We start from the raw sequence: 14034 nt of genomic DNA, 5'->3' as shown, positions 1-14034 counted from the left end.
CTGAATTGCAGGATCTCACAGTGCGCCCCACTGAAGGGGGGCCCTGGCTGCAGGCCAACGTGGAAACACGCCATGCGTGCAGCCCAAGCAGGCGTGCTGCCTCTGCAGACCGACAGGCACACAGGAAGCGGCTGAGCAGCTGCTGGGCCAGTCTGCTGACCTCAACCACCTGTTCACCCGACCCAGGAGCGGCAAGCGTTGCCCTGCTTGATCTGTCACAGTGCAGCACGGAATAACGATAAGCCCTAGTGCTTCTGATCGCAATAAATAAAACGCAGGAAGCCAGTTAGACCTGGAATAGAGCTACCTCCAAGGAGGCCTACAATAAGACCTTTCACATAATGTGTTTTTAAAAGTCCCTAGGCATCTCTAATTTTAGCATCACAGGAACACGAGGCAACACTGCACCTATTGTTCTGCTGCAACTTGAGTTCTCCGTTTAACATTATTTCCTGAGTATAAGTAAACTGATAAATCACTTTGTCAACTTATGGAAACTCATCTACAGCACTTTGGTTTGTATGACTTTAAAAGGATACATGCATATGGTTAAAAAAATAGCACATGGCTGGCGCCGCAGCTCACTAGGCTAATCCTCTGCCTTGCAGCGCCGGCACACCGGGTTCTAGTCCCGGTCGGGGCGCCGGATTCTGCCCCGGTTGCCCCTCTTCCAGGCCAGCTCTCTGCTGTGGCCAGGGAGTGCAGTGGAGGATGGCCCAAGTGCTTGGGCCCTGCACCCCATGGGAGACCAGGAGAAGTACCTGGCTCCTGCCATCGGATCAGTGCGGTGTGCCGGCCGCAGCAAACTGGCCGCGGCGGCCATTGGAGGGTGAATCAACGGCAAAGGAAGACCTTTCTCTCTGTCTCTCTCTCTCACTGTCCACTCTGCCTGTCAAAAAATAAATAAATAAATAAATAAATAAATAATAGCACAAAAAGTAAACAGTAAAATAAGAGGGTGCTTCAAAAAGTTCATGGAAAATAGGTATGTTTAGGGGTGGGAGTTATGGTGCAGCAGAGTAAGCCTCTGCCTGGAACTCCAGGATCGCATATTGGAGTGTCAGTTCGAGTCCTGGCTCCTCTGCTTCCGATCTAGCAGGCAGCAGATAACAGCTCAAGTACATGGGTACCTGCCACCCAGGTGGGAGATCCAGATGGAGTTCCTGGCACAGCCTCAACTGTTGTTGAGGGAATGAACCAGTGGGTGGAAGATTTCTGTCTCTCTGTGTCACTCTTCCTTTCAAATAAATACAAAAGATAGGCTTCTTCTACTGCAAAAAAAAAAATTTTAAATCCATGCATATACGGGGTCTTCAAATAGTCCATGAAAAAATTATGTACCGATTTCAAAGGTTTTTTGCACCAAAATAAATTCATTTTTATGAACTTTTTAAAGTACTTTCGTGTATTAGTATCATTTCCACCAAGGTCTTCAGCCTCTACCGTAGTGGCAACCTACATTAACTAGGTCTGTGAGTGCTTCTGGAATGTTCTGTCATATCCAGGAGTGCATGTACTCACCATCCCTCCCAAAGCCCTTTCAAAAACTGCAAATAGAAACATTCTGCACAAAATGGTAATTTCTCACTCAGTGTAATCATGAGCACTATTCCATATTCACACACACACACACACACACACATCCCTGCTAGTTCTCTTAGCATTGTACAAACTGCCCTCTGACAGCAGGCAGTTTGCACTCTCTTGATAGGACAGACATTTCTATGATCAACAACATCCTTACACACGTGCAAATACATCTACGATAAATTCTTTAGAAAGACGTGAGTAAAAACGTGCACACGTCTTCAACGCTGGTAGCCTGATGCCCTCCTGAAGCACTTAAACATAGTTGAAGAACGTCACCTCTGGGTGGGCCCCTCTCTCCCAGCCAACTTACGTGGATGAACAAGAGAAGATGCGCTATGATGACTGTAGGGAGAGGATGGAACCTGGGTCTAAAATGGGCTTGCAGTGAGTGGTGCGGCAGGAGCTGGGCGTCCAGAAGTGGGTCGTCGTCAACACTCTGCATGATTTCCAAGGAACCCTGGGGTACAAAACATGGAAGGATCACAGAACCACCACTTTCTGATTACACTGCCAAAACCAATCTGCTAAACTATAAAGCTTTTTAAAAATGGTTTTAATTTTAATTTTTAATTGGTTTTTAACAGTTCATGTGGGCTGGCACCTCAGCTCACTAGGCTAACCCTCCGCCTGCGGTGCTGGCACACCGGGTTCTAGTCCCGGTCGGGGCGCCGGATTCTGTCCCGGTTGCCTCTCTTCCAGGCCAGCTCTCTGCTGTGGCCCAGGAGTGCAGTGGAGGATGGCCCAAGTGCTTGGGCCCTGCACCCCATGGGAGACCAGGAGAAGCACCTGGCTCCTGCCATTGGATCAGCGCTGTGCGCCAGCCGCAGCGCGCTGGCCATGGCGGCCATTGGAGGGTGAACCAACAGCGAAAGGAAGACCTTTCTCTCTGTCTCTCTCTCTCACCGTCCACTCTGCCTGTCAAAAAAAAAAAAAAGTTCATGTGATTTGTAGATACAATTCTAAGAACATAATGATATTCCTTTCCTCCCTTCATTTAAAACTAAAAAGTTAGATGCAGAAGAACCCTAATCCCTACCTAAAGCCAATTAAAAAAAAAAAAACCCTCCTTATATAAATACTATATCAAACTGGGTGAAAACAAGAAGAGTGAAAAATCTGTAAAATAAATTTTAATTCAATTATTTCTACATCTCACAAAGAAGGTAATACAAAAGGAGATTTAGGCAAATCATTCCCTTCAAGCTCCCAAAACTTAGATATTGATTTATTTAACATTATTCATAGCACTGAAGTCATTGCATATGATTTAATTTTTTTCAAATAAACTTTTAAAATTATTTCTTTGGGAGGGAGGGAAAGAGAGAGCGAGCAAGAGAGGCATAAAGAGAGATACAGCTCTGTTTCCCCCAAATGTCTGCAAAGGCCAGGACCGGACAAGGCCAAAGCTGGAGCCAGGAGCTCACATCAGTTCTCCCACACGGTGATGCAGCCATCACTGATGCCTCCCAGCATCTGCACCAGCAGGCAGCTGGAGTCGGGACCAGGGCTGGGGTCTGACCCCAGATACCCTGACATGGCAGGAGGGTACCCTAACTAGCATGTGAAGTGCTACGCCAAATTCCTGCTCCATAAATAAACTGTATTGAATATATTTAGAGTACACAACAAGATGTTTGGGGATATGTATACAAGGACATTTCCAAAAGCTCACGGAAAAACACAACTGGAAGGTAAGCTCATGTTGGTACCAAAATTTTCTTTGAAATCCGTGCATAGTTTTTTCATATGTGTTTTTCCTATGTGTTTTTCATGAACTTTTTAAAAAAGTTTACTTATTTTTATTTATTTGAAAGGTATAGCAAGAGAGAGGGGTAGAGACATCAATCTTCCATCCACTGGTTCACCTCCCAAATACCTGTGATAACTCCACCTCTTTACTACAGTACAGCAGGTTAACATATCCATCATATCATTTCTTTTTTTAAAGATTTATTTATTTACTTGAAAGGCAGAGCTATAGAGAGACAGAGGCAGAGACAGAGAGAGAGGTCTTCCATCTGCTGGTTCACTTCCCAAATGGCTGAAACGGCCAGAGCTGAGCCAATCTGAAGCCAGGAGCCAGGAGCTTCTTCCAGGTCTCCCACGTGGGTGCAGGGGCCCGAGGGCTTGGGCCATCCTCCACTGCTTTTCCAGGCCATAGCAGAGACCTGCATATCCATCATTCCACTTAGCGACTTTGCTTTTTTATGGAAAAAGCAGCTAAGATTTACTCATTTAACATGTACATATACAGTGCAATTGTATACCTATAGTCTTCATGTTGTACATCACATCTGTAGCCACGTCCACGCTATAGATCTGCATTTATTTATTTCAAAGACAGATAGAGATAGAGAGGGAGAGAGACAGAGACAGATCTCCCTTCATCTGGTTCACAATCCAAATGCTGTAATAGCCAGGGCTGGATCGGGTCAAAGCCAGAAGCCAGATACTCAAGCCGGGCCTCCCACATGGGTAGTAGGGATCCAGCTACTTGAACCATGGACTGCTGCCTCTCAAGGTTTGAATTAACGGGAAGCTGGAATGAAGAGTGGAGCTAGCACTTGAACCCAGGCACTCCAATATGTGATGCAGGCTTCCCAAGCCACACAGGGATACCCAATGCCTGCCTCCTATTTGCTACTTTGTGTCCTCTGACCCACATCTCCCACTACCTAACCTCCACCCCACCACTGGTACAATTAAGCTGTCTCTGGTGTTACACAATATTTTGCAAAGCTGATGGAAGCTTTATTAAGGTTGTTTTAAAAAAAAACAACAACTTTTACTCGTGCTAGAAATACATTTTATAAAGGGAACAGAACCCTTCTCGGCCTTTTAGGGAACAGAGTGCCCTGATGGACCCTCGAGGGGACTTCAGTTTGCAGCCATCGGATAACCACATCTCCTGCTGCAGGCCCAGGTCTGGGGTGGGCGCCTCGATTTCCAATCTCGAGCTGCTCTGCAGCTTTCTCTTTTGTTTCCCTGTTCCTCCGTTCTGGCCATGCTGCAATTCTTTACTCATCGCCCAGACAGCTTCCTGTTTAGTTTGCATAACTCACGGTACAAATCTGCTTATTTCTGTTGTCGGTATTCCTCTACCCTGGTATCAGCAGATGTCTAAGCCCAGGCAGCTCTTCCCCTAGCTGATGTCTGTGCCTCCCACCCTGCCCAGATGGGGTGACTGACTCCAGGTAGCTTTCTGGAAAACCAGATCTGGTCACGCCACCTCCCATGGCTCCCAGAGCTCATCTCTTCTGTCTCAAGTCCTGTGATGGTCTCTCTGTTGATCTGTCTTCCCCACTAGACCACCAACTCCCTACCTTGTCTGTACCATCCTAGAGCCCGACAGGGTCTCACACTGTCACTTGGCAAACATGCCGTGGACGAATGAAGGAATGCCCCAACCCTGTCTTTACAAAGTTCCCTAATCCAGTTGCAGACATCATCCAAGAGCTCTATGAATCGGAAAAGGTTATCAGGAGCTGCAGGACAAACTCTGACCAGAGGCAGCGAAGGCAGATTTCTAAGACAACCTGCCGGGTGCAAATACTTAGTGAGGTGGCCTGCGGCTTCAGAGCAAGTTACTTGCTTCCCTGTGCCTCAGCTTTCTCAACTGAAAAAAGGAGACTAATAATAGCATCTGCTTCGCAGCTTCGCTGGGAAGATTAAAGGAGTTAGTTACCCCACATCAAAGTGCCTGACGGAGTGAGCAACCTCTTTTAATTCTACCGTTTCCCTTGCTTCCCAAGTTAACGACTTCCAAAGCTGCCCTCTGCTCTGTATTCCCAGCATTTTCCAAGGCCTCTGCGAGCGCCTCCTCGTGTTCTGGCCTTGGGGCCCTCTCAGTGCTGAGATGAACATTCACGTCTCTCTCCTCCACCTCTTCTCTCCATCACCTCTACTCATCGTTCCCCACTTGGCAAATGCTTCTGTTACAGCAAAAAACGGTCACCTCCTGTGATGCCTGCTTAGCTTCCTGCGGTCCTGTTCTACTGCCCCGTTTTCATCTCTACAGGTTTAAGCTGAGTCTACTTCATATCTACCATGTCTCTACATTTTTGATCACTTTGACAACAGATATAATATTTTGTACTGGCCTTGCTTGCTTTTTTTTTTTTTTTTTTTTTTTTTTTTGACAGGCAGAGTGGACAGTGAGAGAGAGAGACAAAGAGAAAGGTCTTCCTTTTGCCGTTGGTTCACCCTCCAATGGCTGCCGCGGCCAGTGCGCTGCGGCTGGCGCACCACGCTGATCCAATGGCAGGAGCCAGGTGCTTCTCCTGGTCTCCCATGGGGTGCAGGGCCCAAGGACTTGGGCCATCCTCCACTGCACTCCCTGGCCACAGCAGAGAGCTGGCCTGGAAGAGGGGCAACCGGAACAGAATCCGGTGCCCGGACCGGGACTAGAACCCGGGGTGCCGGTGCCGCAAGGCGGAGGATTAGCCTATTGAGCCGCGGCACCAGCCGCTATTTCTTACATATATCAATTCTGGTCAGTTTCAATGGACTTACTATAGGTCGGACTGTCCTGCCTCTTTGCATGCCTGGTTATTTCTGATCAGATGCCAAACACAGTAACGTTTACCTCTGTGAGGCTGAACACTTTTGTAGCTCTACATTTGCCCTGGGGGGCAGTTTAGTTACTTGGAAACAGTTTGATCTCTTGCCTTTCACGCAGCCAGGGTTAGTCCGGGGTTAATTATTGGCCACTGTTGAGGCGAGACCTTTGTGAGCACTCTGCCCAGAAGTCCTGTGAGTCTTGCGGCTCCCAGTCTGGCTGGGGGGTGAAGGCACTGTCCCTGGCCCTGCAGGAAGGACCGTTCTCTCTAATCGTCTTCCATGACTCTTCCAAGGCCTCCGGGAGTCTCCTCCTCCTCTCATCAGGACTCCTAACACCCGGGCTCGGTGCCCTCAGCTCTTCAGAGCTCTCCGCTCTCTGTCCTGAGAACTCTCCTCTCCTTGAGCTCCCAGACGCTCAGCTCCATCTTCTCAACTCGGAGGGTCTATCAGACTTTGCCTCCGTTCTCTCTTCCTCGTCACAGCTGACCAGCGTTCTCAAGGTGGGTGCAGCTCACATCACTTGCTTCTTATCTCTGAGGTCCCAGTTCCTCACTGCCTGATGCCAGTACCTCAAAAAGCGTGGGTCATCTGTTTTATCTGGTTTCTGGTGGTTTCTGGCACAAGGGTAGATCTGGTCCCTGGTCCCTGGTCCTTCACCTTGGATGGGAACAGAAGTACCCACTGCATCCTTGTACATCTCAATCACAACTTCAGTACTAAGCACTGGCTGGCACCTTTACCACCTGACACACTGCAGGAGTCCAGTATGCGTGCTGACTGAATAAAAGATTGCCCAACTTCTCGACTACTTGGGATCAGAGAAATTTAAACAAAGCCAACATTGAGATCTCAACTGCAGGACAGTAATCAACTTCTATGCACCAGCCACAACCTTCACCCATACAGGCTTCCTATAGTGCCCCATAAATCTTCCACTTTCTTTTATCTTTCTTAGAATTCAATTAATTGTTCACAGTCTAGTTCTCCACAAAAATCTGTCCTAAAGTATTTCTTTTCTCTGCTTTAAACTACTGTAAAACACAGTACTCATAATATTCGTTAGCAGTATTTCTTATGCTGCCTTGTATTGCTTTCTTCTTTATGTGTATATCTTGATTCTCCTGAAGCAGTTAGGACCTGTAATGATTGGATTGTGTATCAAATACTCACACACTGACTGTCCAGCGGCTCCAACAGGAAGTATGAAGCAGGACCATACTCCCAGGACCAATCATTCTGTGAACCCACTATGTGCAAGGGAAAGAGGAGGGGACAAGGATTCCTGAAATCAAATATTTCTTCATGGCCAGTATTAACAATTCCATTACCACCTGTAAAGGACATCTCTTGTTCCTGTCCACTGTGTACCTTTGCCTTAAGTCTTAGTGGGAACATCTTCAGGACTCTTCACCCTCTGCAGGCCCGGGGGTGGTCATGGAGCAAACAGCAGCTGGGTCAATCCAACTCTTTCTGGGCAGCAAAGTCTACGGTTGTTGCACATTTATTCTGCGGCAGGCCCTAAAAGAACTCCTGTAACTTAGACCCCTTGAGCTGACTATGGTTCATTTCAGAGACCCTGCTGGTCATTCACCCTATATCTTTCCAAATAAATCCCTGTCTTAAATTAGCCATAGGTGGTTTCACTGTTTGCAAACAATAAACCCTAACTAACCTACAGTCTTTCCATTTTCTCAATTGAAAATAAATAATTACCAAAAAGAGTGACTTAGAGCTAAAGAGATATAGTTACATAACTGTTGGTGAAACAATTGCTAGGTGAAATGGAGATTGGTAGGTCTGTACTCATCCTGAAACCGAAAGTCACAGACCCAAGATCTCTGGAGCAGCCAGCACCCAACCAAGATGCATTTAATGTGTTTTTCTAAGACTCATTTTCCTCTTAGATATCCAATTTTTCCATAAATTGTCAGTTCATTAATCTCATCCTGAAGAATTCATAAACAGGGGCAGGCACTGGGCACCACACTTAAAGTCACTGCTTAGGATACCCACATCCCATATTTTTAGAGTGCCTGTTTTCTCTGCTTCTGATTCAGTTTCCTGCTAGTGGGCCTGGAAACCACCCCTGTGGGAGAGCAGGATAAAGTTCTGGCTTCATCCTGGCCTAGACTTGGCTCTTGTGGCCATTTGGAGAGTTAACCAGGATATGGAAGATTCCCCCTCTCTCTCTCTCTCTCTCTCTCTCTCTCTCTCTCTCTTGCTGTGCCTTTCAAATAAATAAATAAATCTTAAAAAAAAAAAATCACATCCCTAGACGTTTACAAAAAGTGGTGGCCATTTAGCACTACGGTTAAGCAGCTGCTTGGGCACCTGCATCCCACACAGGAGTGCCTGGTTCCAGTCCTGGCTCCTAAGCTTCTGATTCAGTTTCCTGCAAATGCACATCCTAGGAGAGCAGGTGATGGCTCAGTACTTGCGGTCCTCCCACACGTGTGGGGGACCCAGCTGTGAGAGACCCAGCTCTGGGGTCCTGGCTTTGGCCTGGCCCATCCTTGGTTGCTATAAGCATTTGAAAAGTGAACCAGCAGTTGAAAGATCTTTCTCTGCCTCTCTCTCTCTGAATCTCTGCCTTTCAAATAAAAGTGAAAAATAACATTTTTTAAAAATTCACCAGGGATTCTGCTTTAACTACAAGTCTCCAATCTACTTTCAGGTTTTACCATTAGCTTTCTGTTTTCTCAGCTAGAAAAGAACTAAAATTTTTAGTCATATCATTAGGAATTGGTCTCTATTTTGTCAAGATGATTTAACTATGGTCACTATTTGTACTACAACCTAAGGTCTTGCAGCACTGGAACCAGGGTTCCCATGTCTTTCGCCTTTCCCAATGTGCTCCATTCAGTGAAAGGATCATAGCAATATTCCTATTTGTTTATTAACCCAAGCAAGCGCTTTAATGTACCTGCCATCTTTGCGTTCCGAAGAGAGCAAGCATTTCATTATGTGTAATGGGCAACCCAGTTAATAATTATAAACAGTCTTCGTATAAACTCAGGCAAGTAAGACTTCTGCAATTTTGCACTATACGCACAGGGATTTTACGTCCTCTGCCTTGGATCGAAGATTTGAGACCCTTCTCATGCTACCATGCTTACATAGAAAAACAGCACGTGACACTGTTTTCCTCCAATGGGGGTTTCCGGGCTATGACAGCGACAGGTCCAGGGCTGCCCACGGGACGCCGCGACCTGCCGCAGCCTGTTCAGGGGCCCTGCCGGCGGGGACCCGGGCCCCTCTGCGTGCCCAGGGGGACAGCGCGGCGCCCAGACACGCGCGGGGACGCAGGGCGCCCGGGCCAGACGCGCGTCACGTGAAGCGCGCAGTTCCGGGGCCACGGACGCGCGCCGCACGTGGGCTGCGCGCCAGCCTGGGGCGGCCGCCCCCCGAAGCCCACCCGGCCTCCCGCGGGAGAAGCCGGCAGCCTGCAGCACTCGGCCTCCAGGGCCGCCCGCAACCAGCCCCGCGCCCTGGGCCGCGCCGCACCCCCAGTCTCCGCCCCTCGCGCCCCAGCACAGGAAGAACGGGATTCCGGAGGCAGCGCCCACCACCTCCCCTTCCGCGCACTCACGTCCTCCGTCCGGGCCCCCGCTGCCATCTCCCGACGCCCGAGACCGGAGCCCGGGCCAGCCCGGCCTGCCCACCTGCGCCCGGCCGCCGCCGGCCCAGGACGAGTCTCCACCTTCAGGGACCGGCGGGCCCTCCCCGCGGACACGCCCCCTTCTCCGCCCGCCCCGCCCCTCAGGCCCGGGCCCCGCCTCCCCTCGCTCCCGATTGGCCGGGGCGGAAGGAGGGGCGGGCCTCGCCCAAGCCCCGGGCTCTGAGCGGCGCCCGGAGAGCGCGGGCTCCCGCTTCGCGCCGCCGCGTCTCTGTCAGCTCTCGGCCGCGCTCGGGCGTGCTTGCGTGGCTGGTCCGCCAGTTGAACCCTTTGCGGTAAGGTGTTTGCTCTGTGCTGAGGGAGACCCCGTGGTAAAATCCCACCCCACCCGGAGAGGGACGGAACAAACCTGATTTACCTGGCGTCTGAGTGGTTTAACTTCACCAGCGTCCTACACAGGGTCACACCACGATCGGTGTGCGGAATAGGCACCGTGGGAAACAAATTTTTGGATTTTTTTGCTCCTTTGTTAAAGGAATTAACAGAGAAGGCTGGGGAATTATCTGATAATACATTATAATTAAAATGTAGTCAGAAAAGGAAAGTGAAATTTTCTGTCAGTGCCACCCCTCCCCCCACAACCGGATGAATGCTTATTTGCATATGGCGTGTACTGGGGTCCTGTTTGCAAGGCTGGGGAAACATGAAAACACGTAAAACATTACGTGGTGAAACCACGCAAATGTCAGCAAAGGCAAGGACGGTGTCGGACTCCACGTGGTCCGAAGGTGTCTCAGTCCCGAGATTCTGTGAATTTTTTCTCAAGTTTCTAGATACGCATTTCCCCTCCATATTTGGAAAATTGTCAAGGCTATAGCAATGCTGAAATACTAGTACCCTGAAATCCGTGGATGTGCCCCTTATGTGAATTTATCAGTTGTTAATATCATACCAAAACTGCTGTGTGTGTGTGTAACTGAACCATGTAAACGTTGAGGACAATATGAAACGCTATACTCCGTTGCCTAAAAGTAAGGATAGTTCCTTCATCAAGACAATCATTACACACCTAAGAAAACTCATAATACTATGTTTACTACCATCATAGCATAGTATTATAATTGTATGTTTACTAACTACTCTAGGCCAATGTTTTTCAAACTGTCCCTGTAGCGATACTATCTCTTCCCATGATCACAGCTGAAAGTCCTCTAGCAAAAGACAGGTTAGCTAAAGGAAAGGATGACAAAAATTTTTTTAAAGATTTATTTATTTGAAAGGCAGAGATACAGAGAAAAGAGAGAAGGCAGGGAGAGAATCTTCCATCTACTGGTTCACTTCCCAAATGGGTCAAACTACTGGGGCTGGGCCAGGCCAAAGCCAGGAGCCAGGAGCTTCTTTTGGGTCTCCCATGTGGATGCAGGGGCCCAAATACTTGGGCTCCCCTCTGCTACTCTCCCGGGGCCATAGCAGAGAACAGGATCCCAAGTGGAGCAGCCAGGACTCGAACTGGCACCCATATGGGATGCCGGCACTGCAAGCGGAGGTTTAACTTGGTGCAACACAGCGCCAATCCCCCAAGCTTAACATTTCAATATAAGTTTTACAGGACACAGAAGCCTCCAGAAATGAGGAATCAAGCACACAGAGCAAAGGGTTCTAGAATGAACAGCCTGTAGAACTATTGGACAGAAGAGTATGATCTACTGGAAACAGACTGAGGAGGCAGCTGGGCCTGTCTGCTCTGATTCTTGGCCTCTCTGCAACATTCCTTCCTTCCCCGTGGGGGACAGAATCCTTTCTGGAGTGGGGATGTTATGACCAGCTAGGTCAGACAATTCCTTATGTCCAGCTCTTACACAGAAAGGGAGTTTTGCATTATGTATTCTGAGGTCTATGGCTGGATTTGGGGGAAAGTAGTTCTTTAATGCCTTGGGAGAGGAATTCTGGTTTCCATGCTTGCCTGGGGTGAGAATGAAGTGCCTAAGAAAGGCAGACAGGAGGCCGGCGCTGCAGCTCACTAGGCTAATCCTCCGCCTGTGGCGCCGGCACCCCAGGTTCCTTTTTTTTTTTTTTTTTTTTTTTTTGACAGGCAGAGTGGACAGTGAGAGAGAGAGACAGAGAGAAAGGTCCTCCTTTGCCGTTGGTTCACCCTCCAATGGCCACCCGGCCAGCACGCTGTGGCCAGCATACCGTGCTGATCCGAAGCCAGGAGCCAGGTGCTTCTCCTGGTCTCCCATGTGGGTGCAGGACCCAAGCACTTGGCCATCCTCCACTGCACTCCCTGGCCATAGCAGAGAGCTGGCCTGGAAGAGGGGAAACCGGGACAGAATCCGGCACCCCGACGGGGACTAGAACCCGATGTGCCAGTGCCGCAAGGCGGAGGATTAGCCTAGTGAGCCGCGGCGCCAGCCAACCCCAGGTTCTAGTCCTGGTTGGGGCACCGGATTCTGTCCCGGTTGCCCCTCTTCCAGGCCAGCTCTCTGCTGTGGCCCAGGAAGGCAGTGGAGGATGGCCCAAGTGCTTGGGCCCTGCACCCGCATGGGAGACCAGGAGGAAGCTCCTGGCTTCAGATCAGCGCAGTACCTGCCGTAGCGGCAGTTTGGGGGGTGAACCAACGGAAAGAAGACCTTTCTCTCTATGTCTCTCTCTCTCTCTCTCTCTCTCTCTCTCTCTCTCTCTCTCTCTGTAATTCTACCTGTCAAATAAATAAATAAAATCTTTAAAAAAATGTTAAAATATTGTGTTAGTGACAGGTGTTTGGTGCCGTGGTTAAGCCATCACTTTCAAAGCCAGCATCCCACATTGGAGTGCCCAGGTTTAAGTTTTAGCTCTGCTCCCATTCCAGTCTTCTGCGTATATGCACCCTGGGAAGCAGTGGTGATAGCTCAAGTATTTAGGTCCCTGCCACCCAGGTGGGAGACCCAGATGAGTTCGCAGGTCCTGGCTTTGACCTGGCCCATCCCTGACTGTGGTGGTGTTTGGGAAGTGAAGAGCAGATGGGACATCTCACTCTCTTTGTCTCTTTGCCTTTCAAATAATGAAAGTCTTTAAAATATTATGTCATTCAAATAGCTCAGCACAGCACATGTTTTTTTCTAGAGATTGAAAAGTATCAAAATAAAGGAAGGTTGGAGGAAAAAGATGGTGAACTTTGTATGCTAAAGGGAGTGTTCTCACTTTCATAGTAATAATCTGTGTTTAGCCAGCATAAACCAGAAGGGGGCAGTGGTGTCAGGAAATAGAATTCTGAACTGGGCACGGCTTCATGGGATGGGAGAGGATGTGTGAGTTTGTCAGGCTAAGAGGTATGGTTCAGGAGGAGACCTTGACTTCCAGGATATAGAGTGAGGAGAAAAGGATGCCCTCTGGAAGGTCAGGGTGACTCTTTAGAAGGAAGAAGGGGAACATGAACCGTCTGGTCCTAGGAGGTTGTTTAGGCCTAGCCACACCAGAATAGATACTCTTTCATGTTTAGTTTATCCATGTCAAAAGTTAGAAATAAAGGGAAATCTGTAATTGTTACTGAGAGTCATTGATATGAATTCTCAGGAAATATAAGCAGAAACAACAGGTTAGGTGCATAAGTAGAGTTCTGTGGAACTTTGTCCCATATGCACCCTCCCTAAGAGTATTTTTATTTTTTTAAAGACTTTATTTCTTTGTGGCCAGTAGCAGGTAAAGCTGCCACCTGCAGTGCCAGCACCCCATATGGGTGCCGGTTCGAGACCCAGCTGTTCCACTTCCGATCCAGCTCTCTGCTATGACCTGGGAAAGCAGTGGAAGATGGCCCAAGTCCTTAGGCTCCTGCACCCACATGGGAGACCAGGAAGAAGCTCCTGGCTCTGGATCGGCGCAGCTCCAGCCGTCGCAGCCATCTGGGGAGTGAACCAGTGGATGGAAGACCTCTCTCTCTCTCTGCCTCTCCTTCTCTCTCTGTGTAACTGACTTTCAAATAAAATAAATAAAAGAGCACCGGCCCCAACCTCAGAGTATTTTTAAGGCACTTCAGGCACAGATGATATATATGGGGAATTAATACCTAGTCACCATCAGAGAGCATTAAAATCTTAGTTCATATAAAAAGATTTAAATAGACATAACTCTGTAAGGAAATTTTACATATGAAAGTGTCTCCCAGGCTGATGTTGTAGCATCCCATATGGGTGCTGGTTTGTGTCCCAGCTGCTCCACTTATGATCCAGCTCTCTGCTGTGGCCTGGGAAAGCAGAAGATGGCTCAAGTGCTTGGGCCCCTGCACCCACGTG

General features: G+C 48.7%; 1 protein-coding gene and 1 long non-coding RNA gene across 4 annotated transcripts in view; one reads left to right on the top strand and one right to left on the bottom strand.

Annotated features, from left to right (window-relative positions):
• Positions 1-9897, bottom strand: part of TMEM192 (transmembrane protein 192) — a 33750-nt gene extending 23853 nt beyond the window's left edge. For 2 of the 3 annotated variants that reach the window (XM_002720555.5, XM_017350134.3), the window contains exons 1-2: positions 9740-9897; positions 1901-2047 (exon numbers count right to left, since the gene is read on the bottom strand). In XM_002720555.5, coding sequence (XP_002720601.1) covers positions 1901-2047; positions 9740-9766 — 174 coding nt within the window. In that variant the 5' untranslated portion in view covers positions 9767-9897. The remainder of the gene's footprint in view (positions 1-1900; positions 2048-9739) is intronic. The other variant, XM_017350135.3, reaches the window with a different exon arrangement.
• Positions 9898-9938: 41 nt separating this feature from the next.
• LOC127487136 (uncharacterized) lies at positions 9939-13741 on the top strand. The gene is made up of 2 exons (XR_007913672.2): positions 9939-10101; positions 13418-13741. It is a non-coding gene; the product is annotated as an uncharacterized lncRNA (long non-coding RNA).
• Positions 13742-14034: the final 293 nt, after the last annotated feature.

The sequence above is a fragment of the Oryctolagus cuniculus genome, chromosome 8, assembly GCF_964237555.1.
Source record: "Oryctolagus cuniculus chromosome 8, mOryCun1.1, whole genome shotgun sequence".
Lineage (NCBI taxonomy): Eukaryota > Metazoa > Chordata > Mammalia > Lagomorpha > Leporidae > Oryctolagus > Oryctolagus cuniculus.
The sequence above is the reverse complement of the archived record's forward strand: the minus strand, read 5'-3'. Positions and strand labels throughout refer to the sequence as shown.